General features: G+C 58.0%; 3 protein-coding genes and 5 non-coding genes across 10 annotated transcripts in view; 1 reads left to right on the forward strand and 7 right to left on the reverse strand.

The window, feature by feature from the left end:
* The first annotated feature begins 265 nt into the window (after positions 1 to 265).
* Positions 266 to 2634, forward strand: LOC141963929 (C-signal-like). Its single transcript, XM_074913663.1, has 6 exons — positions 266 to 403; positions 865 to 916; positions 1152 to 1339; positions 1423 to 1581; positions 1699 to 1809; positions 2521 to 2634. Exons 1-6 carry the CDS (start codon positions 266 to 268, stop codon positions 2632 to 2634), a joined length of 762 nt encoding a protein of 253 aa, XP_074769764.1.
* A 1325-nt stretch (positions 2635 to 3959) lies between these two features.
* IL34 (interleukin 34) lies at positions 3960 to 11641 on the reverse strand. Of its 3 annotated transcripts, XR_012634185.1 has the most exons (8): positions 11546 to 11641; positions 10335 to 10672; positions 10128 to 10231; positions 9763 to 9840; positions 9495 to 9668; positions 5778 to 5916; positions 5481 to 5692; positions 3960 to 5313 (listed from the first exon to the last, which is right to left on the reverse strand). XR_012634185.1 is itself a non-coding variant. In XM_074913091.1 (7 exons), exons 2-7 carry the CDS (start codon positions 10360 to 10362, stop codon positions 5673 to 5675), a joined length of 543 nt encoding a protein of 180 aa, XP_074769192.1. In that variant the 5' UTR covers positions 10363 to 10672; positions 11546 to 11641; the 3' UTR covers positions 3960 to 5672. The 3 variants fall into 3 exon arrangements, 2 of the variants coding, with proteins under 2 accessions (XP_074769192.1, XP_074769193.1); XM_074913091.1 differs by having other exon boundaries at positions 3960 to 5692; XM_074913092.1 differs by having other exon boundaries at positions 3960 to 5692; positions 10335 to 10658; positions 11546 to 11604.
* On the reverse strand, positions 5991 to 6061 carry TRNAG-GCC (transfer RNA glycine (anticodon GCC)). Its single transcript has one exon. It is a non-coding gene; the product is annotated as a tRNA-Gly (tRNA).
* On the reverse strand, positions 6656 to 6726 carry TRNAG-GCC (transfer RNA glycine (anticodon GCC)). The gene has a single exon. It is a non-coding gene; the product is annotated as a tRNA-Gly (tRNA).
* Positions 7465 to 7535, reverse strand: TRNAG-GCC (transfer RNA glycine (anticodon GCC)). Its single transcript has one exon. It is a non-coding gene; the product is annotated as a tRNA-Gly (tRNA).
* On the reverse strand, positions 8429 to 8499 carry TRNAG-GCC (transfer RNA glycine (anticodon GCC)). The gene has a single exon. It is a non-coding gene; the product is annotated as a tRNA-Gly (tRNA).
* TRNAG-GCC (transfer RNA glycine (anticodon GCC)) lies at positions 9094 to 9164 on the reverse strand. Its single transcript has one exon. It is a non-coding gene; the product is annotated as a tRNA-Gly (tRNA).
* Positions 11642 to 14205: 2564 nt separating the features above from the next.
* SF3B3 (splicing factor 3b subunit 3) overlaps positions 14206 to 23659 on the reverse strand; it is a 29920-nt gene continuing 20466 nt past the window's right edge. Inside the window, exons 18-26 of the mRNA XM_074913173.1 lie at positions 23243 to 23417; positions 22414 to 22619; positions 21335 to 21491; positions 19810 to 19935; positions 18493 to 18705; positions 17475 to 17573; positions 16881 to 17024; positions 16099 to 16203; positions 14206 to 15111 (exon numbers count right to left, since the gene is read on the reverse strand). Of these exons, the coding sequence (XP_074769274.1) occupies positions 14971 to 15111; positions 16099 to 16203; positions 16881 to 17024; positions 17475 to 17573; positions 18493 to 18705; positions 19810 to 19935; positions 21335 to 21491; positions 22414 to 22619; positions 23243 to 23417 (1366 nt within the window). The 3' untranslated portion in view covers positions 14206 to 14970. The remainder of the gene's footprint in view (positions 15112 to 16098; positions 16204 to 16880; positions 17025 to 17474; positions 17574 to 18492; positions 18706 to 19809; positions 19936 to 21334; positions 21492 to 22413; positions 22620 to 23242; positions 23418 to 23659) is intronic.

The following is a 23659-nucleotide window of genomic DNA, read 5'->3' on the forward strand; positions in this document are numbered from 1 at the left end:
AAGGTCCCATCACCCCTTTGGGGTGCCCATGGCTGGGGGAGCAGGTTTTGTGGGATACAGAGGGGGTGAGACGTCCCCGTGGCCAAGGTGATGGGATGCAGAAGACCATCCCCCTGCCCCGTCACCTCCAGGTGAGGGAGTGCAGGTGGTGCCCCCCACCACCTCCACCCATCCCAGCAGCACCTGCGCTGCCACCTCCCGAATTACCGAGGCCGATTGCCAAACCTTGCTGGGGTGGCACAACCGGCTGCTGCGAGCGGTGGGGATGGAGGGGTTCGGTGTGGGCAGCGTCCTGCTGACCGGCTGCGACGGGGGGCTCGGCCTGGGGCTGCTGAAGGGCTTGTTGGAGCAGCCCAGCCCCCCCCTGCACCTCTTTGCCGCTTGCCTGGACCCCCAGGGGAAGGTAGGGAGGGTGCTGGGGGTGGGGGGGACACAGTGGGGGTCAGCTCTGGGATGGGCTGGGAAATGCAGCATCTGGGGATGCCACCATCCCCACCTGGCTTTAGGGGAGAGCTGAGCGTTAGTGTCCCACACCGTGATGGGCATGGAAAAATATATACATATATTTAAATTTTTTTCTCCTCTTGGTATAGATAAGCGCATGGTGAGGGGTGCCAGGAGGGTGGTTTGCTGGCAGCCCCCACACCGGGGGCATCACTGCAGAGGGCTTTGAAGGCACTGGGCTCAGCTGGGTGCAGGGAAGCAGCGACTCACCCCAAATCTCTCCCACTGGGGCTTGTTGAAACCTGCTGACCATGGCACATGGGGCCGCCCAGCTCCCACTTGAGCATGGCGCAGGGCCAGGCTCCCAGTGCCCCCCCTCCCACACACCTGACACCACCCCTCCCCGCTTTCTTCATGTAGGCTATCAACGAAGTGGCTTTGGGCTGCCCCAACGTCATGGTCCTGCCCCTAGGTAGGTGTTGGGGTGGGAAGGGAATTAAGTCTTTTGGGATTTAATGGCACCTGTGGGTGGCTCTGGGAAATGCCACCCGAGAAGGCGGGTCCCTCGGTTTGGCTCAGCCCAAGCAGGTCACTGCTGGGACCAGGAGGATGCTTGGTGGCTGGGAACTGCCTCCTAACATGTCCTACAACAGCTTGCCCAGGACATGTTCCCCAGCCAGTCCCCAAGCCCTCCTGTCCCCTTGCAGATGTGACAGACCCCAACAGCATCAAGGAGGCAGTTGGGAAGGTGAGGGAGGAAGTGGGAAGTGCTGGCCTCAACCTCCTGATCAACAACGCCAGCACCACGCGCCGCAGCACGCTGACCACCGAGACGGCAGAGAACATGACCCTTGTCTACACCACCAACACCATCGGGCCCCTGCAGACAAGCCAGGTGAGGCCACAGGCACCCCCTGCCCCAAATGTTGGGAGCGAGGAGGAAGAGGATGGTGGTACCTGAGCACCTGTCCCCCATAGGCATTCCTGCCCCTGCTGAAGGAGGCGGCCGAGGCTGAAGGGCAGCGTGGGATGAGCTGCAGCAGAGCAGCCATTGTCAACATCTCCAGCATCCTGGGCTCCATCGAGGCAGCAGAGGCTTGGGAGGAGAGGCAGGACGTCTGCTACCGCTGCAGCAAGGTACTACTGCCGGGAGACCGGGGAGGAGTTTGGGGGTCACCTCCTGTGGGATCCTCCGCCACCAGCCATGGCACTGCCAGCCCATGATGGTGGGGGGGGGGGTGTTGTCCCCCCCAGGCTGCTCTGAACATGCTTACCAAGTGCCTGGCCCTGGAGTATGGGGGAAGCGGGATCCTCTGCGTGTCGGTGGACCCCGGCTGTGTGACACCTCCCTTCGGACGGGGGATGGTGAGTGAAGTGCACAACCACCTTGTCTTGGCAAACTCTCACGAGGATCCCTTTCTGGGGCACCCTTCCTGTGGGCATCCCTTCCCAGGGACATCCCTTCTTGTAGGCATCCCTTCCCGGGGACATTCCTTTCCTGCGGACATCCCTTGCTGAGGGCAGCTCCTCAGTCCCAGGGGACCTTTGCCACCACAGCAAAGGGCCAATTCCAGGCTCTCCCCCAAAACAATCCAGTTTCCTCCCTATTTTTTATTTCATTTCCCATCCCAATCGCATGTCAGCAGAGGGCACCCTGGCCCTACGCTCAGCAACAGCGCCGGGGCTGCACCCAGGTTGCTGCCTCCCAGCACCTCATGCACCCCGGGGGCCACAATCACCCCAAATTTGGCTTCTCCTCTGACCGTGCCAAGGGGAGGCAGGCAAGGTTGGAGACGAGCAGCCTCTTGCAGTGTATCCGGGCAGGGCTTACTCCCATGCTGGCTTGCGGAGGCAATAAATGAGTCACTTATTAGGAACCATAAAATTAACTTCCATCCTTATAGCACTCACATTACGGATTATCAGTTTGTGCAAAGCTGCATTCCTTGGCTGCTAGAGCATCTCCAGCCTCTCCCAACCTGCCTGGCTGGAGGTGGCATCCCGCCATGCCCAGGGCTGGGGCTGGGGGTGACAGGAGTGGCGTTTGGGCTCTTTTTTTCTTTCCCCGTGCCACAGGGCCCAGTGACAGTGGAGGAGAGTGTTCGGGGCGTCCTGCGGCTGCTGGCCCGGCTCTCAGCCACCAGCAATGGCACCTTCTGGGACTGGCGAGGGCAGAGCCTGCCCTGGTGAGAGTAGTGCCCAGCCACGGTGGCCACTGAGCTCAGTAAAGTTAATTAATTGCCATTACCAGGCTCTCGCTGGTTCTGTGGGGTGAGAACAGGGTCTTGGGGGTGGGGGTGGGGGGGTGTGTGTGTGTGACAACTGGGGTCGCTGCCCACCCACCAGAGATGCTGAGTTGGGCCAGGGCAGCAGATGAAAGGATGTTCCACCCATGGTCCTGCATCCTGGTGTCAGGCTCTACTGCGGCATCCCCTGGGGCTGAGAAATTCCCCCCAGGCAACTTCATGCTGCCTGAGGGGCAGGTCTGGATGTGGCCCCACTCTGTGGCCATAAGCCATGCTGGCGGTGGCCCTGGGGACATATTAGACAGCCCCATAACCATGGCCATAGGGCATCCTTACCGGAGCCGAGCTCTCATCCTGCTGAGCCTGGCTCCCACATGACACCTTTGTCTCTAAATTGGAGAGACATGGATTTGAGACGTTGCTTTGATTTGACCAGTTGGGAGATAAGGAATTGCCTCGATGGTCACACTCAAAGCATTGTGGTCAACAGCTCGATGTCCAAGTGGAGAGCAGTGACGAGTGGCGTGCCTCGGGTCAGTGCTGGGACCGGCGCTGCTTAACACCTTTGTCAGTGACACTGACAGTGGGACTGAGGCACCCTCAGCAAGTTTGCAATGACACCGAGCTGTGTGGTGTGGTCGACACGCTGGAGGGAAGGGATGTGCCATCCAGAGGGACCTGGACAGGCTGGAGAGGTGGGACTGTGCAAACCTCATGGAGTTCAACAAGGCCAAGGGCAAGGTCCTGCCCATGGGTTGGGGCAATCCCAAACACAAATACAGGCTGGGGGATGAACGGATGGAGAGCAGCCCCAGGGAGAAGGACTTGGGGGTATCAATGGATGGAAAACTATGATCCAGCAATGTGCCTCACAGCCCAGAAAGCCAACGGTATCCTGGGCTGCACCAAGAGCAGTGTGGCCAGCAGGTCGAGGGAGGGGATTCTCCCCCTCTACTCTGCTCTGGTGAGGACCCCCCTGCAGTGCTGTGTCCAGCTCTGGGGCCCCCAATGCCAGAAGGACATCGACCTACTCAAGCAGGTCTGGAAGAGGCCATGAGGATGGTCCCTCTGGCTGGAGCACCTCCCCTGTGAGGACAGGCTGAGAGAGTTGGGGGTGTTCAGCCTGGAGAAGGCTCCAAGGAGATCTTATAGCAGCCTCCCAGTACTGAAAGGGGCTACAGGAAAGGTGGGGAGGGACTCTATCAGGGACTGTAGGGACAGGATGAGGGGTAACAGCTTTAAACTGAAAGAGGGAAGATTTAGATTAGATAGAAGGAAAAAATTCTTTATTGTGAGGGTGGTGAGACACTGGCACGGCTTGCCCAAAGAAATGGTGGATGTCGCATCCCTGAAGTGTTCAAGGCCAAGTTGGACGGGGTTTTGAGCAACCTGGGCTAGTGGAAGGTGACCCTACCTGTCTCTTCCAACCCAAACCATTCCATGATTCTGTGAAAACCAGTCAGCCTTTCCATGCCCACCCTGGGGATGCTGATGGTGCTGGTTCAAGACCATCAAAGGCTCTTCCTTTCCAGCAGCTCGGGGTTTCACAGCAGAAGCATCTCCCAAGCCCTAGCACATCCCTAGGGATGTCTTTTGGGACCTCGGCACTTTGTCCTGGGCTGACCTTCCCTGCATCCATCCTATCTCATGGTACATAGCAAGATGTCAGGCTCCCATTCCCCATCATGTGTGTGCACTTCCGTGGCAGCTCTCAGGCAACATTTTTGAAGCCATCCCTCGAAAGAGCAACTGGAAAAAAAGGTCACATCTCAAGTGGGTACTTGGACTGGAAATGCAGGGCTTTGGCAAGCCTTGAACCCAGCCGCTTGCTGCAGGGATGCTCTGGGAAGCCCATGCGGGGTCATTTTTGCTGGGGCAGCTCCATTTTTCCCACGATGGAAGAGCACGGGGAACCATTCCCACGCTTGGCCTGAGGGAGCGGGAGGTGGGAGCTCAGCCCTGGGGGCTCAGGCAGCCTCAGGTGGGGCCCCCACCCATCCAGGGGCTATTTGTTAAAGCCAGCAGGGATGGGTGAGGGGGTCCATTGAATTAAAGCCCGTTATCAAGCGGTGGATCACGGTTGGTGGTCTTTATACGAGCTCTGCATGGGCTTTATATAAACACGATCCATTACGAGGCATGAAGGGGGGAGGAGAAGGAGGCGGAGGCAAATGGAGACACTGCATCTGCTCATGCTGCAGCGCCCACAGCCTCACCTGTGCCTTCTCATGGACTTGCCAAGCCTAAGCAGCCCCCAGCCAGGAGTACACCAATTAAGGGATCTAATAGCTTATTAAGGTAATTAAGTAGGCTGGAAAAGGGGGAGGCAGCTGGCCAGCCCCCAGCCCCTCCGGCACACCGCCCGCACAGCACCGCCAAGCACAACAAACAAATCCAGATGTTTTCTTGCCAGGGAAGCATCCGGGGCTGACAGAAGCAGCTCGGCAGGCGATGGCTCTGGGAGTCCCTATACCGGGGCAAATATCTGCCCCACAAAGCCGAGGGCGGGGCCTGACACCCCAAAAGAGGAGGCGGTGAAGGCAGCTCGGGTTCTCTCTGCGGGTCCTTTATTTGGGGTAAGGTCGGAGGCTCCCGGGACCTGGCTGGAAGCTGAGCTGCAACGCTAGAGAATTAACTGGTGTTTAATGAAAGCTGAGGAAAAAATACAAACAGAGGAGCAGGGCGATGCCCTCCCCCCCACTGCGGGCAGGGCAGGGTAGTGTGTGTCCCCCACCTGGCAGCCGCCTGCCCGTGGGGGGCTGCGTCTGAGCCCACCCAGCCCGCGCCCGCCTGGCATTTCGGATGGGGCTGACCCTGTGGCTGTGCACAGTCCAACGGTCCTGGAGGGGGTGGCATTTGTCCCCGCCTTTGCACCTTCCTTGGGGACCCTCCCCAAAGGGCTCTGCTGGGGGGACAGAGCAGAGGCAGCATCCCAGGCTCCAGGGCAAGGAGAAGGCGTCGAGTGAGGGGTCATCTGCGGCGTTAGGTGGACTCCCACCGACCTGGGCAGAGGGGACAGGCGTCACCACGTGGGGCAGGACCCCACACGTGGGGGTGTGGGTGCTCCCTTCCCTGGTCCCAACTCACAGGGTGCCCCATAGAGCATCCGCATGACCTTGAGGCAGTTGTCCAGCAGCGCCTTGGGGCGGACGGGCTTCCTCCGGCTCTCGGCACCCGCACTGTGGACCAGCTTCACCAGGTCGGCCACCACCACTTCCACGTCCGTCTGCAGGGAGAGGTCACTGGGGTGTCACCAAAGTTCCTCCCAGGGACACCAGGATGCAAAATGCTGCTACTTGTTGCATTGGCCGGGAATCGAACCCGGGCCTCCCGCGTGGCAGGCGAGAATTCTACCACTGAACCACCAATGCCAGATGTGGGGCACCCCACGGCCCTGTCCCACGGCCCCGCACCCAGCCGGGGCGCCCACAGCAGGGACAGGCACTGCCAGCTCTGAACCTCCTCCCCAGAGGGGGGACCCCAACTGACAGCTCTCATGCCGGGGCTCCAGACACAACATCCCCTCCTCCTGCTGCCTCAGACATCCTCTCCAGCAAGGGCTGGTTGTCAGTAGCCTTCAGAGTTAACACTGACCAAAGGACCAAGCAAAGCTCATGCTCTCCTTGGAGGGGCTGCAGAACACGGCCCACAGCACATGACAACCCGGATACACTTTGGGTTCACCCTGCAGACCCAGCTCTGGCAGCTGCCCCCTCCCAGCACCCAAATGTGGGTGCAGCAGCTCCATCAAGGCGGCAGAGGTTTGGGCAGAGGCAGGCCTTCTGCTACTGCTGCAGCAGGGTAGTGCCACTGGGAAAACGGGGATGATTTGAGGGTCGCCTTCTGCAGCATCCCCCCTCCGGCTGTGCACTGCCATCCCATGACGGTGGTGGTGACGGTCCCGTTTCCCCCCACCCAGCCCTGCTGGGACTAGAAGGAGGGTGACAGGCAAGAAAAAGCAGTGTTGCATTGGCCGGGAATCGAACCCGGGCCTCCCGCGTGGCAGGCGAGAATTCTACCACTGAACCACCAATGCCAGATGTGGGGCACCCCACGGCCCTGTCCCACGGCCCCGCACCCAGCCAGGGTGCCCACAGCAGGGACAGGTACTGCCAGCTCTGAACCTCCTCCCCAGAGGGGGGACCCCAACTGACAGCTCTCATGCATCATCTCCTGCCACAGCATCCCCTCCTCCTGCTGCCTCAGACATCCCCTCCAGCAAGAGCCAGTTGTCATTAGCCTTCAGAGTTAACACTCAAAGGAAAAGAAATCAGAGGGGCTGCAGAACCTACCTCATGGCACAGGACAACTCAAATACGCTTTGGGTTCGTCCTGCAGCCCCAGCTCTGACAGGACACCCCCACCCAGCGCTCAAATGCAGCAGCCTGCAGGGTGCAGCAGCACCCTCCAGTCCCAAGTAGCCCCCATTGCCCTGGGCCAGGGACCTTTGCTGCCACGCAGTCAGGGATAGTCACTGCCACCAAACCAGGGGACCCTCACCACCACCGACCCAGTGTCCTCCACTGTCCCTGAGCCAGGGGTACTCACGGCCACCAAGCCCCCTGCCACCGACCCTCCAGAGTCACCAAGGGGTGCTGGCTCTGTCCACCAACAATGCCACCCAGAGGGGGAATGTACACCCACACGGGGAACACAGGGGACACTGGTGCCCAAGGCAGCACCTCTGTCACCCCTGCCATGAAGGGCAAACCCCGGCAGCCCCCCTCAAGGTGTCCCCCCCCAGGGACACCAGGATGCAAAAAGCTGCTGCTGTTGCATTGGCCGGGAATCGAACCCGGGCCTCCCGCGTGGCAGGCGAGAATTCTACCACTGAACCACCAATGCCAGATGTGGGGCACCCCACGGCCCTGCCCCACGGCCCCGCACCCATTGCGGTGGGAGAAGCAGGGACAGAGGGACAGGCGCTGCTGGCTCTGAACACCCCCCAGAGAGGAGACCCCAACTGACAGCTCTCATGCCGGGGCTCCAGACACAACATCCCCTCCTCCTGCTGCCTCAGACATCCTCTCCAGCAAGGGCTGGTTGTCAGTAGCCTTCAGAGTTAACACTGACCAAAGGACCAAGCAAAGCTCATGCTCTCCTTCGAGGGGCTGCAGAACACGGCCCACAGCACACGACAACCCGGATACACTTTGGGTTCACCCTGCAGACCCAGCTGTGACAAGACACACCCACCCAGCACCCAAACACAGCTGCCCCTAGGGTGCAGAGGCACTTTCCAGTCCCAAGGAACCCAGAGACACACGGAGCCCAAATCAGGTGGCAGGGCCGGGGCTGCGGAGGCGAAGTGCAGAGCATGAGGGCTGCATTGGCTGGGAACAAAACCAGGACCCTTGTGGAGGGCAAGTGGGTGCAAAAACTGTCCCAGTGAGTCACCAATGCCAGATGTGGGGCTGCCCACAGCCTGTGCACTCCTGACAGGGGCCAGCACCCCCCACTGCTCCTGAGCCACTGTCCCACACTGCCACAGAGCAAGAGACACTCAGTGCCACCGAGCCGGTGTCCCAGCGCCTCCCACTGCCCCCGTAATGCCCTAAGCCAGGGACATGCACTGCAGAGCTGGTCCTGCTGCCCCCGGAGCCTCAGCACCCACACAAAGGCCACAGGGACAGTGCAGAACCTCTGGGACACCACACACACCCCCCCCCCCAGGAACGGCGGCGGCCCCCGAGGTGCCCCCCCAGGGACACCGGGGTGCAAAATGCTGCTGCTGTTGTTGCATTGGCCGGGAATCGAACCCGGGCCTCCCGCGTGGCAGGCGAGAATTCTACCACTGAACCACCAATGCCAGATGTGGGGCACCCCACGGCCCTGTCCCACGGCCCCGCACCCAGCCGGGGCGCCCACAGCAGGGACAGGCACTGCCAGCTCTGAACCTCCTCCCCAGAGGGGGGACCCCAACTGACAGCTCTCATGCCGGGGCTCCAGACACAACATCCCCTCCTCCTGCTGCCTCAGACATCCTCTCCAGCAAGGGCTGGTTGTCAGTAGCCTTCAGAGTTAACACTGACCAAAGGACCAAGCAAAGCTCATGCTCTCCTTGGAGGGGCTGCAGAACACGGCCCACAGCACATGACAACCCGGATACACTTTGGGTTCACCCTGCAGACCCAGCTCTGGCAGCTGCCCCCTCCCAGCACCCAAATGTGGGTGCAGCAGCTCCATCAAGGCAGCAGAGGTTTGGGCAGAGGCAGGCCTTCTGCTACTGCTGCAGCAGGGTAGTGCCACTGGGAAAACGGGGATGATTTGAGGGTCGCCTTCTGCAGCATCCCCCCTCCGGCTGTGCACTGCCATCCCATGACGGTGGTGGTGACGGTCCCGTTTCCCCCCACCCAGCCCTGCTGGGACTAGAAGGAGGGCGACAGGCAAGAAAAAGCAGTGTTGCATTGGCCGGGAATCGAACCCGGGCCTCCCGCGTGGCAGGCGAGAATTCTACCACTGAACCACCAATGCCAGATGTGGGGCACCCCACGGCCCTGCCCCACGGCCCCGCACCCAGATGTGGTGCCAGCCCTGCCCTCCCGCCCCCAGCTCTCCCACAGGACCCGCACGCCGCGGGCCTGTGCACACCCGTGCCACATCCCGCTGGGTGCTGACACACGTGGGTGCGTGTCCTCGCAGCATCTCCACGCGCTGCGTGTGTGCGCGTCCCCCTTGTGCACCCCCACATCTGGTGTGTGCTGCCCGAGCACACGACACGTGTGTCGTGTGAGCGCCCAGCAGCCTTGCGAGGGGTGTGCCCGGCTGCCTGCAAGTGTGCGGGGGGCCCCGGGGTCTCCCCACCTGCCGGTATTTGCTGTACTCCTTGCCCAGGGCGTCGAAGAGCTGACACAGCTCCTGGGTGTACTTCCACGACGGGTGCTTCTCCGGCAGCACCTCGCGGATCCGCAGCACCGCCTGGGAGCTGACGTGGAACCAGAGGTACCGCAGCGCCGACTCCGACACCGTCCCATCGCGCTGCGGGCGAGAGGGGCCCCGGGTGAGACCCGCGGAGCCCCCGCGGGCGCCAGGACCGTCCCCGCCGCAGGGCCAGCCCCCGCCACCGTCTTACCAGGCGGGTGATGTTGGACGGCCTCAGCACCTCTTCGTACTGGACGTGGACCGTGTAGTTGATGGGGAAATAGTGTTTCTGGCGAAGCGGAGAAGAGCAGAGAGGCTGGTAGTGGAGTGACGGGGACAGTCCTGCCAGCCTCAGTGTGACACCGGGGACGCGGGGGGAAAGTCCTTCGACCGTGGCCAACCCCCAGGGTTGCACCAGCAGCAGCAGCTCTGGGCACCGTTGGGTGCATGTTGCCACGGGTAACAAAACCCAGCACCCAGTCACTGCAGAGACGGTGGGTTCTGCCCTCCCATGTCCCCCCCAAGAGCAAACCAGTGGCTTGTGTCCCCCCCCCCCGCCCCAAATCGGGGGGTTACCATGTACTGCAGGCGCAGCTCGTACTGCAGCTTGTCCTGGAGCAGGCGGGTGAGCTCGCATTCGCCCGGCGCAGCGGCCTCCAGCCCCAGCACAGCCAGGACACCTGGGCAACCGAAAGCGGCATCAGCCCTCCCCTGGGGACACCCCCGGAGGTGACCCCCGAGGCCATCCCGCCCCCTCCAGCCCCGTCCCCAGGCTGTACTCACACAGGACGGCCGCGTAGCTCTGCCGCATGGTGACGGCGGCCGTCGGCGGAACCCCGGGTTGCGCCTACATGGCCGGGGCTCACCAGGGGCCTCCTGGGGGTGCACGGCGGGGGGACGAGGGATGGGCACGGGCACCGGGCGCTGGGCTGCTCTCCGGTAGCCCCGGGCGGTTGCCCCCTGCCATGGATGGGGGGGTTAGCCCCCCTTCCCGGCCGTCCCCGCTGGCTTCTCCTCTCCGGCCGGCTGCGGGGAGGCAGCAGGTCCCGGGGCCATCACGGGGTGCCGGCAGGGATGCGCTGCGGGGGGTGCGGGGACCCCCCTGCACTGCAAGAGGGGATCTGGGGGGAGAGAGCCCCGACTGCAGCCCCCGGGCAGGTGGGGCTGCAGCCCCCCGGGAGGGCACCCGCTCTGAGCCCCGGGGGTCCCGGAGGGCTGTGGGGGGCCGTGGAGCCGCTCGGGACAGGGCTACCAGGGCTTCCCCCGGTGCCGCCCCCAGGGGATTTCCGGAGGCGGGAGGTGGGGGGGTGGAAGAAGCAGCGCAGCCCCATTATCCCAGCGATGAGTTTGTCCGGCCTCAGCAGGAGGTCAGCCCAGGACCGCTGGGGACGGGGCTGGTGAAGCCGCCAGGCCGCCCCGCGCTGGGTCCCCAGGTGGAGGGGGGACGTGTCGTGTCCCCACGCCCATGCGGGGGGGTGCTGTGCCGCGTCGCCACACAGCGTGTCCCCACGCGAAGGGGGAGGTGGTGTGTCCCCGCACGGTGTGGCACACGCGGAAGGGCCCCTGCCACGTCCCGGCACAAAGGGGCCCCTCCTGCGCACCCACACCGCCGCTCCGTGCAGAGGGGGCCGTGCCGTCTCCCCACGCCATGTCACCACCCACCCCGTGTCCCCACGCGAGGGGGCCTTCCCACGTCCCCACGTGAAGCGACCCGCGTGCCATGTCCCTCCGCCATGTCCCCATGCGAGCGCGGCCGGCTCGTGTCCCCCCACGCCGTGTCCTCACGCGTGGGAACGGGGGTGGGGGTCCGTGCCGTGTGCCCCACGCGGGGCCATGCGTGATCAGCCCCCCCCCCCCCCCCCCCGGTCTTGGTCCCTTTCCGCCCCCCCCAGCGCAGCTCACCCGGCGGCGGCCCCGCGGCCCCGCAGCGCGGCCGCCCCTCGCGCGGAGCCGCCCCCCCGCGCCCCCCACGCGCGGGGCGCCCGCCGACCCACCTGGCGCGGCGCACGGGGCCGCCGGGCGCGGGACGCGTCTCCTCCCCGCGGGCGGCGGCGGCGGGGCCGTGCCCGCGCTTCCCGGGAGGCGGGCGGGGGGCGGCGGCGCGGGGAGCGGGCGGGGCGGCTGCCGGGGGCCGGGCGGGGAGCGGGGACCGAGCGCCCGCCCCGCACGGCCCGGGACACGGCCCGGGACACGGCCCCCCTGCCCTGCTGCGGGTGGGTGGGCGGCTGCCCCGGGGGGTGTCCCCGGGGGGGCGCAAGGCCAGGTGGGGCACCTGGGGTTTGCAGCTAGCCCAGCCGGATGTCCGCGGGGCGCCCAGCTGGCCCAGATGGGTGTCCCCAGGTGCTCAGTTAGCCCTCCTGGACCCCTCCCTGCTCCTTGGGGTGCTTGGCTGCCCCAGTGAGGTGCCCTCCAGGTGCTTGGCCACCCCAGCCGGGCGCCCTGGGGTGCTCAGTTAAGCCAGCTGGGTGCGCCCCAGGTGCTTGGCTATGATACATGCTCCCCTGCTCCCCAGGGTGCTGGGCCAGCCCTGCAGCGTGCCCCCGGGGTGCTCACCCCACCCAGCTGGGTGCCCACATGCCCCCCGGGTGCTTGTGGCTGACCGCACCACACCCTCCCCAGCTCCCCGGGGTGCTCTGCTCCGCCAGCGCTGGCACCCCCGGGGTGCTGAGCTCTCCCGGCTCCATGCCCCAGGGTGCTGGCGGACTGGGCACCCATGGGTGCATTTCGGGTTAATGGAAGTGTGCAGCAGGCCGGTGCGTGCCCATGCGGGCAAGGGGCAATCACGGAAGGGCCAGGGGATCCCCGGCTGCCGTCAGGCCAGCAGCGCTCCCCCTCCCTCTGGCCCAGGCCCGCACCGTCTTCTCAGGCGGCTTCGGGGCTGCGCTCCTGCCAGGAGCAGGGGACGGGGGACACAGGACACTGTTCTCCCCCCCCGCCACTCCAAAGAGCCCCTTAGGAGAGCTGGGGGCTGCCGGGCGTCCAAGGGGTCAGTGAGAGAAGGTGGCTATCAAAGCAGGGGTCAGCGCTCCCAGGGAAACGCGTGGGAAGGAATGCACTTCTGCAGGCGCGGAGAGCGCGCTGGGATTCCCCTGGCACAGACTCAGGGCTGCAGCCACGCTCCTGCCAAGCTCAGCCCAGGCAGGCCAGCTCCCGGGCACAGCCCTCGCCTCCCTGCCTGGGCCGGGGGTAAGATGCTCAGCCCCGAGCAGGGGAAGGAGCTGGTCCAGCTCCTCACCTCAGTGGCCACAAGGATTTTGTCCATGTCTGCGGCAGGCGTTAAGAGGAAGCCATTTAACAGCATTCCCTGCCCACGTAGTCATCAGCTTGGCAGCCGGGATGGGGCGAGGAGAAAGGAAAGCGGAGCAGCGCAGCATGGTGCTGGAGGGGGTTTGCCCTCCTCGGCTGCGCCGGGCTGGAAAGCACCGCTGGTGCGAGCCCAAGGCAAACCAGCCCCAGCCCCGCGAGCTTTGCTCCTGGGTGTCAGCAGCACCACAGCACCCTGCGGCCACAGGGGCGTGGGTACAGCCCGTGCTGGGGGGGCAAAGAGGGGCCAGGGGCTCAGCCTGGGGGGGGGCAAACAGCTCACCTGCCCTCCGGGCTGGGGTTCAGCCTTGCAGGAGGGGTCAGACAGTTATTTACACGCAGGCCCGGGCCAGGGAGCAAAACCTTGTGATTTGCATGAGTTTGGGAACACCCTGAGCACCCCCCTGGGTGCAATTTCAGCCGTAGGACTGCCCCACCAGGCCGAGGGCCAAGTTCTGCGTGAGCTCTGCTGGAAGTGCCCCGGCACTGAGCGGGCATCAGGCCCTGGGGGAGGACGAGGGGATGGGAACTGCACACCCCACCTCCACGACAAGCACAGGCCCGACCCCACCACCTTCAGCTCACATTATTTACCGCTCCCCTGACGCAGACAGCCCCGGTGTGGTATGGGGAGCACAGAGCCCTCCAGCCCCAGGCAGAGGATGGGTGCGGCAGGCAGCAGGGCTGGGTGCCACGCCGGAGCCAAAGGGTGCAGCCTGGGGTAAGTCGCTGCCAACGCAGGCCTGTAGCAACAGGGGAAAGCGTGGAGAGGAGGGTGCAAAGGCCAGGGCAGGAGGGCACGTGTGCACCCTCACCCCGCACAGCACAGGCACCCGAGGAGGAAGCTGGAGGCTGCCCACCTTCCCCAGCTCCCCCAGGGAACAGAGCAGGGTGGGGAGGGGACCAGGCCCCTTCCCGGGGTGCCATGCATGAAGGGAGGGCTCCAGCGTCGTAGGGACAAACCCCCTGGCAGGACTAAGCCAGGCAGCAAAGCAGAGACCAGAGGCAAAACAAGGAAGCATCGGCTGTGGGGGTGAGGGGGCAGCAGGGAAAACCCCAGAGAAATCCTCCCACAGCTGCAGCTGCTCCGGAAGGGCAGCCATGCATTGGAAAGGCTGGAGGAACAGGAGCTGAGGGGAAAGACCCTTCCCATGTACCCTGCTTGGTGTGAGTCCTGGGGCCAGCTCCAGGCAGAGCAGGCAGGGACGGGGGGCAGAGGGGCTCACAAGGTCGTGGCACAGCTCCCGCGGCCACGCAGGGTTGAGGGTGTGTGTGTCTGTTCTCCTCCCCTCCTCCTGCTCCCACCAGGTCAGCCACAGCTGCTGCAAAGGAGAGGAGCTCCCGAGTTAGGCTAGTTAAAAAAACAGGCTTTTATTCTGCATGTGCTGCTCACAGTCACAGCCTGGAGACACTGCTCCTGCCAAAGTTATTATGAAACAAATCAAGTCCCAGACTCAGGCCTCGCTCTTCCCCACCCCCAAGAAAGTCAACATTGTACAAAACTCTATTTACAGGGAAAACAGTCAGAAATGGTGAGTCCAAAAACCCCTTGCAATTCAGAAGAAAACGATCAAGACAAGTGTGACAGTTACGGCCTTCATAGAGCCAGGCTTCCCATTGCCTGCTCCCAGGACTGGTGGATGCCCAGCGCTCCTTGCCCCCAACTGCTGAAGGGAGCCTGGGAATCCTGAGTCATGCCACAGCTCTTTCCTTTAACAAAAAACCGGGAAATTGCAAACCCCACTTGAAGCCTACAAAGGCTCTCCCCTACAGGGCTTTCTGCAAGGCCAAGACACCCTCAGGCTCCCCCACCCTAAAGAGGGGCCAAGGAGATGGGTCTGAGGGGCATCCTGCACCCTTCCCCAGCACCTCTCAAGAGGGAATCTCCATGGCTGGCAGCCAGAATGTCAGAAGCCTTCACGTAAGTAGCGGGATGTGTTGGGAGACCTAATATCTGATACTGCATTTACTGGAGTCACGTTACTTTGAAACATAAACCAAGAGGAGCAAACCAATATTTCAGAAGGGAGAAGCAGCACACATTCCTCTTCCCGACTAGGCCTAGAAGAGCGTCCATAGGAGCCCAGCAAGCAGCCCTGCTCCTGCCAGCTGCTTCTCAGAAAGCGTAGCGCGTGCGGATGTCTTCCAGCTTCTTGGACACCTCAGGTGGGGTCCGGTCCAGCTCTTCGGCCACATTCTTCTGTTTGTTAGGTTCCATGGAGTTGAACTGCTCACACAGATCCCCATCGATCACATTCTGGAGGAGCAAGGAGGAGAGTATTGAATTGACACAACACAGAGGCACTGAACCTTGCCTAAACGAGGAAAAATGCAACAAACAGTTTGTTCCCAGGAGCTTCTTAATCCTGTCCTGGAAACGAGACCATGCTCGGTGACCTCATCTGCTGAATAGCAGTTAGCATCAAATTAATTACTGGCCAACTTGATTAATAAAGGAGAAATCCCAAAAGCCTGGGTGCAGCTGAAGAATCGCACAAGGGCAGGGAAGACAGACCTGACTTGGGTCCAAGCACCGTGCTGGGAAGGCCGGCGGAGGCTGCAGAGGATGACTGAAAGGCGTCTCCAGTCAGATGTGAGCCACCTTTGAGATGTGCACGCTGCAAATCAGCCTCGAGCTCATCGAGAACAAGAACCCCCTCTGCGCATGGGCAGCTTCAGCTGCTGAGACAGTTTTCTGACTGGTACTACGTATGTTACCTTGGTGTTGGTTACCACATAGTTACTCTGGACCCTTCTGGTCACAGCATTTAGCAGTTGACAGATTCAAAGACAGTTCCTCAAAAGCAGAAACAGGAAGGAACAGCTGTTTCTTATGAGATTTCCCTTTTTAATGGCGGCGGAAAAAATATATCCCCCAGGCAACACCCAGCTGACCTGACTATACAAACAGCTATGTAATGCTGCTTCTCTGGGTGGAAAAAGGAGATGCTGTGGCAAGTAGAGAAGTAGCAGCACCTCTGGGCTTGCGTCTCAAGCCCAACCCCCAGGAGGCTCAATTACATGGGTTAATAAACCAAACCAGGTATTAAGTGCTGCTCTCCTTACAGAGTGCTGTTCAAGAGCTATTCCTGCCAGTCACTGCACGAGCGGTGGCTGACACTGCCCCAGCCTTCCCCACTGAACAGCAACCGTGACTTGCTTCTGCCAGGCCCTGAAGCAGTTCTGTGTCCAGAGCAAGTCTCTGCACCCCCGTAAGAGTCTGATCCTAAAAATTCAGGCCTACCTTCACTGGGAAGTAGTAGGAGCGGAAACTGAGATGGTCTCGTCCACAGAGAGGAGGGTGCTCAGATCTTAAGTGCATTTCCACATGCTGGAAGAAGTCGTGATCCTGGGAAGATTAAGAATCAATAAGAGAACAGTCAGAGCGCCAGTGGCAAGGGAGGATGACACCCACCAGCCAGGTGCTCCGGTGCTGGCTGAAACTCCTGCAGTTATCAGGTTCTCCTAGAGCAGCCCTGCCCCCGGCAGCCAAGGTCACCGTTACCCCCTTCACCTTCACCCCTTCCACCCTGGGAGCACCTCCCTGGAGTTGCAGCACGCAGCAGCTGTGCAGCACGGAGCTGCAGCTCCGAAAGTGAATGTCTTGGCACCTGCTGCCCCAGGAGGCCACCCCAAATGAAGCAAAGAATACCAGGTTCAGGACACAAAGCATCAGTGCCCAATCAATAGTTTAGAGGCTACACACCCCGACACAAAGCATGGCCAAAGATCCCTCCTCACAGACACTAAGTCAAACCAGAGCTCCTCTGGAGCACGAAGAGATTTAGAACAGCAACACAACAAGAAAAGCTCTCAACTCTTCACAGAACCAATGTAGAAGAGCAGATAACAAGCTCCTTCTCTTCCCCCTCTGTACTGGAGCCCTGCCACAGGCCTTCCTGCAGCCCAGATTTTCATGCACTGCAGAGCCCTAGTCACCCTCAAGGGATGCAGCACACTAACACACCGCCTGGGGATGACTGCACAGAAAAGCAGCAACTCTGCAGCATAACGATGCTTGCTTACCTCATGGGAAGTAAAAGGGACCAAGATTCCTATCCCCCCCGATAAGGTGGTATAGACAAGAGATTCTGAGCCTCCTGGGATGAGTGTGGTCTTCTGTAGGGAAAGCACTGTCTCTCCCACATGGTAATTCATGATCACTTCAGCCTGAAAATCAACCACAAAAGTATGTATTTTCTTCAGCTTATATAAAAGCATCAGAAGGCTTGAGAGAGGAAAGCAGAATAAATTCAGCCACCTGCTAGTTCTGAAACACCTTTCTGAAGAGGAAGTGCCTTCCACCTGTGACCAGATGGCAAAACTCAGCATGCTGCTGAATTACCCTCTTGAGCTGGACTAACAGATCCAAGTAATAAGGGAAAGCAGGAAAAGAAAATAAGGGTGCTGCTTCAATCAAACATCACTGAACAGGCATCAGCTGCAATTTCAGAACCTGAATTTGGCTCCTAGTGACAGTGAAAACCGATCACCCACAGCACTAGAGATGTGTAGAAGCAGAACTGCCAATACATCTCCTGGACAACACTGCAGAGGACTTCACAGAAAAACAGCAAATTCTCTTCCCACAATAACTATGTGCTTCCCACAAAGTGTTACCTTCTGTGACGCTCCATTAAGAAGCCCCCTGTCCCAGAGGGCTTTGTTGCCTGTGGGATCCTCATCTACCTCATCATTGGTGTTGGGAGGCAATCTCACCTGCATTGAAAGAGGAAGAAAAGAGTCAACAAGCTGCAGAGGAGCAGCACATTATCTGCAAAATCTTTGTGGACTCTACAAGAATCACTTTACACTCACAGCAAAATCATCCATTTGCCCCTCCACAAGGCTTTGAGTTAAACGACTTCTGTGTTTTCAAGACTGAGGGCACATCACTCAAAAACATGGGCAGGACTTCCCACCTGGCCTCTGCCTGGCCTGGCCCCTGTAGGTCACCCTAGGAGGCACAGTCAAAATGGTCTGAAGGGGGTTCCTGCTGAGGAAGCAGTTTGATGGATGTGGGGCAGGAAAAACAAAGAGGACGGATTTGTGCGTGTTGGCCAAATCCTGCAGGCGCAGTGTCAGACACTTGCTGAACTCTGCACTCCAAAGCACCCAAGCACGCTTCAGAAAGAGATCAAAGCTCTGGCAGAAAGACCATCTATTCTTTCCTCCTCCCATGCTGAAATCCAGCCAAGTGGGGAAGTGTCAGCACTGACAAAGCCAACTTTCAAGAGGAAGTGACAGAGAAAGCTAAATGCTAGCAGTGAGGTTTAGCCAGGGAAAGCAAGAGCGATAACACTGATGCAAGTTCTCCTGGGCCCTTTCATGGTCATGAGCTTCGTTTCACATCTTATTCACAGCAAGTTTTGGGGCAATTTTCACACAGGTTATTGAATGCTTCAGAAATATGTTTTTCGACCTGCTGCTGCTTTAACTTGTTTGTTTTAATTAACAAACTGATAAACTGCAGCCGCCTGCTATGACGATAGCTAGTCACCCTGTAAAAACAAATGAATGGTACAGGGCGTTGTCTCCAGCTAAGCACAGATTCTCATTCTTTTAAGACAAATCATGAATGTTTTAAGGAAAAATATGTTGTGTCCAAAAAGCCCTGACTTCTCCGAGACACACTCACCACGCAGATGTTACCAAACTTGTCAGCTCCAGCCACAGTGTCATAATCCAGGAGAGTTGCTGTAGTGACCCACCGGGGATAAGTGTCGTCAGCAAAGATGATGAGCTGGTTCTCATTCCTTTTGTAGCGCACCCAGATGAAACTCTCCTGAACGTCTGAAACAATCACTCTGTGCCCAATGGTTTGGATCCCACAGATGTAGTTGGCAATGTGCTTTTGAGAGAGAAAGGACACAACCTGAGTGCTTCAAAAAGGGAAGCATAACCCATTAACTCTACCCTACTCCAGCTAAAACACTACTTTCCCCTGTGAACTATGGCTCACTCCCCATCTCCTATCATTCCCTTCAAAACTACCTCTTCTTCCTGGGATATTACAGCCCCAATCTAAATACACTGTCAATACAGGGCCTTGCAACCCAACATACACCATGCATCATCCTCAGCCCGCTAAATGTGAGTAATGTCCTGAGAACAAGCACTGCCAGCAAGCCTACAAATCGAGATGCCAGGGACAGACCTGCAGGCAGGCATCGCTTCAGTGGCCATGAAAGACCCAAGAAGGAAAGCTTCAATTTTTAATACAGGTCACATTTTAGGAAAAAAACCCCAGCAAAACCAAAACCACCAAACACACAACAAAATGTTCCCCTACAAGCTCTGCCTGTGAGCTTGCTAGAGTTCCTTTGTGCAGTAATGAGCAGCTGGCAGAGGTTCTGCTGCTTGCATGAGAGGGAGGAGCAGGCAATTAAGAGCTAGAAAACTATGCTCTGTGGTTTCTTTTACTAAAGTACCAGAGATGCTCAGCAAGGAGGACCATCTAATTCAAGGAGAAAAATCCTCTTTTCAAGATTCTGGGGATCTGAAAGGTGCTCATATGCAACCTCCAACTTCTGTTCCCAGTCTGCTGATAGCTAACCTTTGGAAACATTTCCTTCAGTTGTTGTTTCCCATCTGAGTAACACCTCTCACATTTGCAGCTGATGGCCAAAGGCCTGGTCTGTATTGGCTTGTGAAACTCCTGCACACATCCATTAACAGCCTGCAGCAAGCTGGTACAAAAAGGAACCTGCAACACTGCTACTGGAATGGCAAAGGGGTGCAGCAGGGCAGCACAACAGCCCAGTCCAGCCAGAGCAGCCAACACTGCTCTGGATACAGGCACCCAGCACACACCAACGAGGCACAGACGCAGCTCTGAGCTCCAGGTGCACTGACACACTTGGGCCAGAGTAGCAGTTATATCCTTGTTTTACTCCTACTGCAAAGCATGACTTGCTCCAAATTAACAGCTCTGCTCAAGAAAAAAAGCCAGTACCTTATTCTCACACTTCCGAAGCAGTTTCTTCTTGCCCAGGTCATATACACGCAAGAGCTTTCCAACTCCAATTAAGACTCTACCTTGGAACGGAGCAATGGCTGCAGGAACCTCCTCCACAGGGGTCTAGAGAGGGAAGAGGAAGCCTGTGAGACCCCATTAACAGAGATAACCTCACACCAAACTTCAGAATGGATGCAGCTAATGGTTCGGCTGAAGCTCGTTGGTCTGTGCCAAGGCTTTCAACACAAGGCTAATCAGTCTTCTACAGGAGGGCCAAAAGGTCAGTCCTCTGCAGGCCTTTTGACAGCAGCATACACCACACATGGTGCTAACAAAGCTCTGGATACTATACAGATGACAGTGCTGGCAGTGCACCTTAAGCACAGGACTGCTTAAGAACCCCATGCTGGGCAGGCAGCAAAGGCAGGCAAGGATCTTGTGGCCTTGGTTCATAGTTTTGCTTTATCCCCTCAAAAAAAGATTTTTATGTTTTGCCTAAATCCATCCAGATTGTCTGTTTTTAAAACAAAGGCATTAATCTAATTCAGCCATCTGTCCGAGATGCTCTGAAGCTGCCACTGAAAAAAGTGTTAAATCTGAACAATCAACGAGTATGCCCATAATTCCAGTCACTCAGGGCTGAAAAATCTCCCACCACTAATCAATCCAAAAGGATCAGCAAGAGCAGAGAATGGGAACATGTAGAGAGCTTCCAGTTACAGTGTTCCCAGCTTAGCTGCACTGGCTAAGAGAAGTTACTTCACATCATCAGCTCTGTCAACTTCCAAGTGGGTGTTCAGTGACACCAGAAAAGGCCCTGGTCCAGGACAGAACCCACTCAGTGCATCAGGACCGTAGGAAGTGAATAAGCCACAACATTCCTTTCCACGTGCTCATCTGCTCAGATCTCGGCCATGCTGGAAGCACGTGGGAAGGAGAACAGAATTTTGTTTTAATAGGGTTCTGCAGAAACCCTCACTAAAGCCCCAGAGACCTGTCACGCCAAGTTGGTCACTAGGTAACTAATGATTTTTACACGCAACCAAAACATCACCAGAGGAAAGATGACAGCTCACACCAGGTTTGTATGGCCAGCCAAGGACCGAGAGCCTTAGCACCAGGGCTCAAGTGACCCAAGTATGAATTCACTTTGTAAACAAGTGCTCAGAACAGCTGAGCTCACAATCCAAAAAGGAAGCAGAGCTGTTTCTCTCCCCTCCTTAACAGGGGCACAAAACCCACTGCTCCTTTTCTATTTACCCAGTTATATGGGTAAGACTATAGCTAAGGCAAAGGACTGGGACTCTCGGGAGATGCTTTCAAGCCCCAAGCTCTGCAAAAGATGTCCCAAATGATTTTGTAGGAGGCACCTTATTTTCTCCAAGGCTGCTTCCAGTGTGTAACATCAGCACGATGATCTTGCCCAAGATTCATTGAGTACTGCAATATTACTATAGCATTAAGCATGAAGTAACAGCCATTCCAACATTCTGCTTGTAAATGACCCAGTCACCCCTCTCACCTTGTGCAGAAACTCCAGCTTCTCACCGCTATTCACCAGCTTGTATGTGTAGACAAATCCCCCAGCAACTGAGCGTGGGTTCAGAATCAGGTCCTTGGCAACACCCACCAGCACGTACCACTCGTCACCAGTGTTGGAGAACCGGCACACAGCCACGCTGGGGATGACAAGACATGCCAGGAGATCGGTGTGATCACGACACAAGCTAACGCCGCGCACACAGACTGCGCTCCCTGACAGCACAACCTGCACCTCGCCAGGCAGAGGTTTGGGAGCCCAACCTTCCAACACTGACATTTTCATTTTCAGAGATCATTTCTCCTCCTTGCAGAAATGTTTAACGCAGATTCTTTCACTCTTCCACAGTCCCCATATAAAAAGACACACTCCAGCTGCCACATACACTCAAAGCATTACTTTTATGTTTTCACAATGCCCAAAGTGTTACTTTTAGGCTTTCACAGGCTGGACACTGCCTTGCAATGCGCAAAGCTCCACTAGAAGCTGTTTTTCAAAGGCTGTTCCAGTTTAGAAATGTACATAAAACTTTCCTCATCTTCCAGTGTTACTTCCTGCCCAGTGCATAGCTCAGTCAGGTTGGGAATCCTGGACAAAACAGGACAGTCAGCATTTTGGACCAGCATGACCTAATTCCACCTGCTAGGGCACTCACTATTCTTCAGTTATTGTGTTGGTCTTCCCCTGCAGTTCTTCTAACGCTTCCTTTCCATTTAATCTATGCTCAGTTTATCTGGATGAGAAGGGGAAGTGAGACACAGCAGCACATTCTCCTGTTCCCAGCTCTCTTATCTGTCATTTACATCCTCGTGTTGTTCTTTAAGCACTAGGGACATCTGGAGCACCAGCTCTTAGTGTCCCATACAGACAGATCAGGGTGGGAAGGGAAGGAAAGGCAAGACTAAAGCATGTGGCGATCACTTCTGGAATTTCAAGCCAGTCTCTTGATAATGTGTTGCATCTAGATTTTAATTCAGTAACAGCTGAGCAACAGAAGGAAAAAAACACGTTAAGACTCATCACAAATAGAAACTCTTGCTGCATCTGGCACTGCTTCTTACCTGAATGCAGCTTCATTCTGCTCCAGCTGGACCAGATCTAGCGTATTTCCCTGGATGGGGTTCATCACCCTGATAACAGAGGCCCACTGGCCGTTCCCAGCCTTGGGAGCACCGAAGATGGACTCGGGAAGGTTCTCATTCAGAAAGGCTGCAGCCATCTCTGCAGCCAACTCCCTCTCATCTTCACCCGCAGCCTCCACCATTTCCTATAGCACATTAAAGGACCAGAGGGAAGAACAGCTCAGTGGATTTTCCTTTCCAGACAAGCTGATGCTCTGCATAGAATACAGCCCCCCTCCTTCCCCAAAGCCCAGGTATTCCAGGGAAAGGTACTGCCTGCGAAGACACAGAAGCTACCAAATCCCAAAGCTTCCACCCACCCTGGGCTTATTTCCAAGGGAGCCTCTGCAGCTCAGAGCACAGCAGTGTAAGCACTGCCCTATCCAAGGGGCAGCTGTCTGAGGAGCTATTTCTCCAAATCAACAACTCCAGAAACAACACTGCGAAGAAAATAACCCACTTAAATCCAAACATCCTCAAACAGTCACAGGAAACCCAGAGAATGGTGTTACACAAGCACAATTGTCCTCCAATTTGTGGTTCTTGAAGCCTCCCATAACAACATGCAAAGAAAGGATCATTGGAAAGTAGCACATTCTGCTGAAATTTGTTTTGAGGAAGATTTTCACTCCCTTCAGCCCCTGCACTCACACAGGGCCCCAAACCTTGGAGACAACAGCAGCTGGGAATGAGTGAGCAAGGAGGATTTCCAGCTGCAGAAGTCCTCTCTGGGGAACAGATGCATATACCTGTCCTCCACCCCAATTACCTCAGCCATTTGCTGCTTCCTCTGTGCCTTGGTGGCCTCTGTGTAAGCATTGTGGTCTGTCTCAATGATGATCAGGTTGTTGCTCTCAGGGTGAATTACAAATTTTCGGGGTGTGTACTGCAATGGGAAGGCAACCTGGTTGAAGACTGCTCCCAGCTTCTCCAGTGCCAAAATCCTGGGGGACAAAGATGTGACATGTGTTGAACAAGGTCTGAAAGCAACTGTCCAAGAGAACAAAACAGGAGTCGAGCTTTACGTCTGTGAAACCGGCTAGTGCTGGAGCCAAGAAGCACCTTTCTTGGGCCAGACAGCAACCAGCTCCAGAGAGCAGAGCAAAACCAGCATCATAAATGGGAGTCTCTGCTGTGGGACAGGTGTGCTCTGCAGCACAGGGCCCTTGACTCGAGGGCTCTCCCT

Source organism: Athene noctua, chromosome 9 (assembly GCF_965140245.1).
Source record: "Athene noctua chromosome 9, bAthNoc1.hap1.1, whole genome shotgun sequence".
In the NCBI taxonomy this organism is placed as follows: Eukaryota; Metazoa; Chordata; class Aves; order Strigiformes; family Strigidae; genus Athene; species Athene noctua.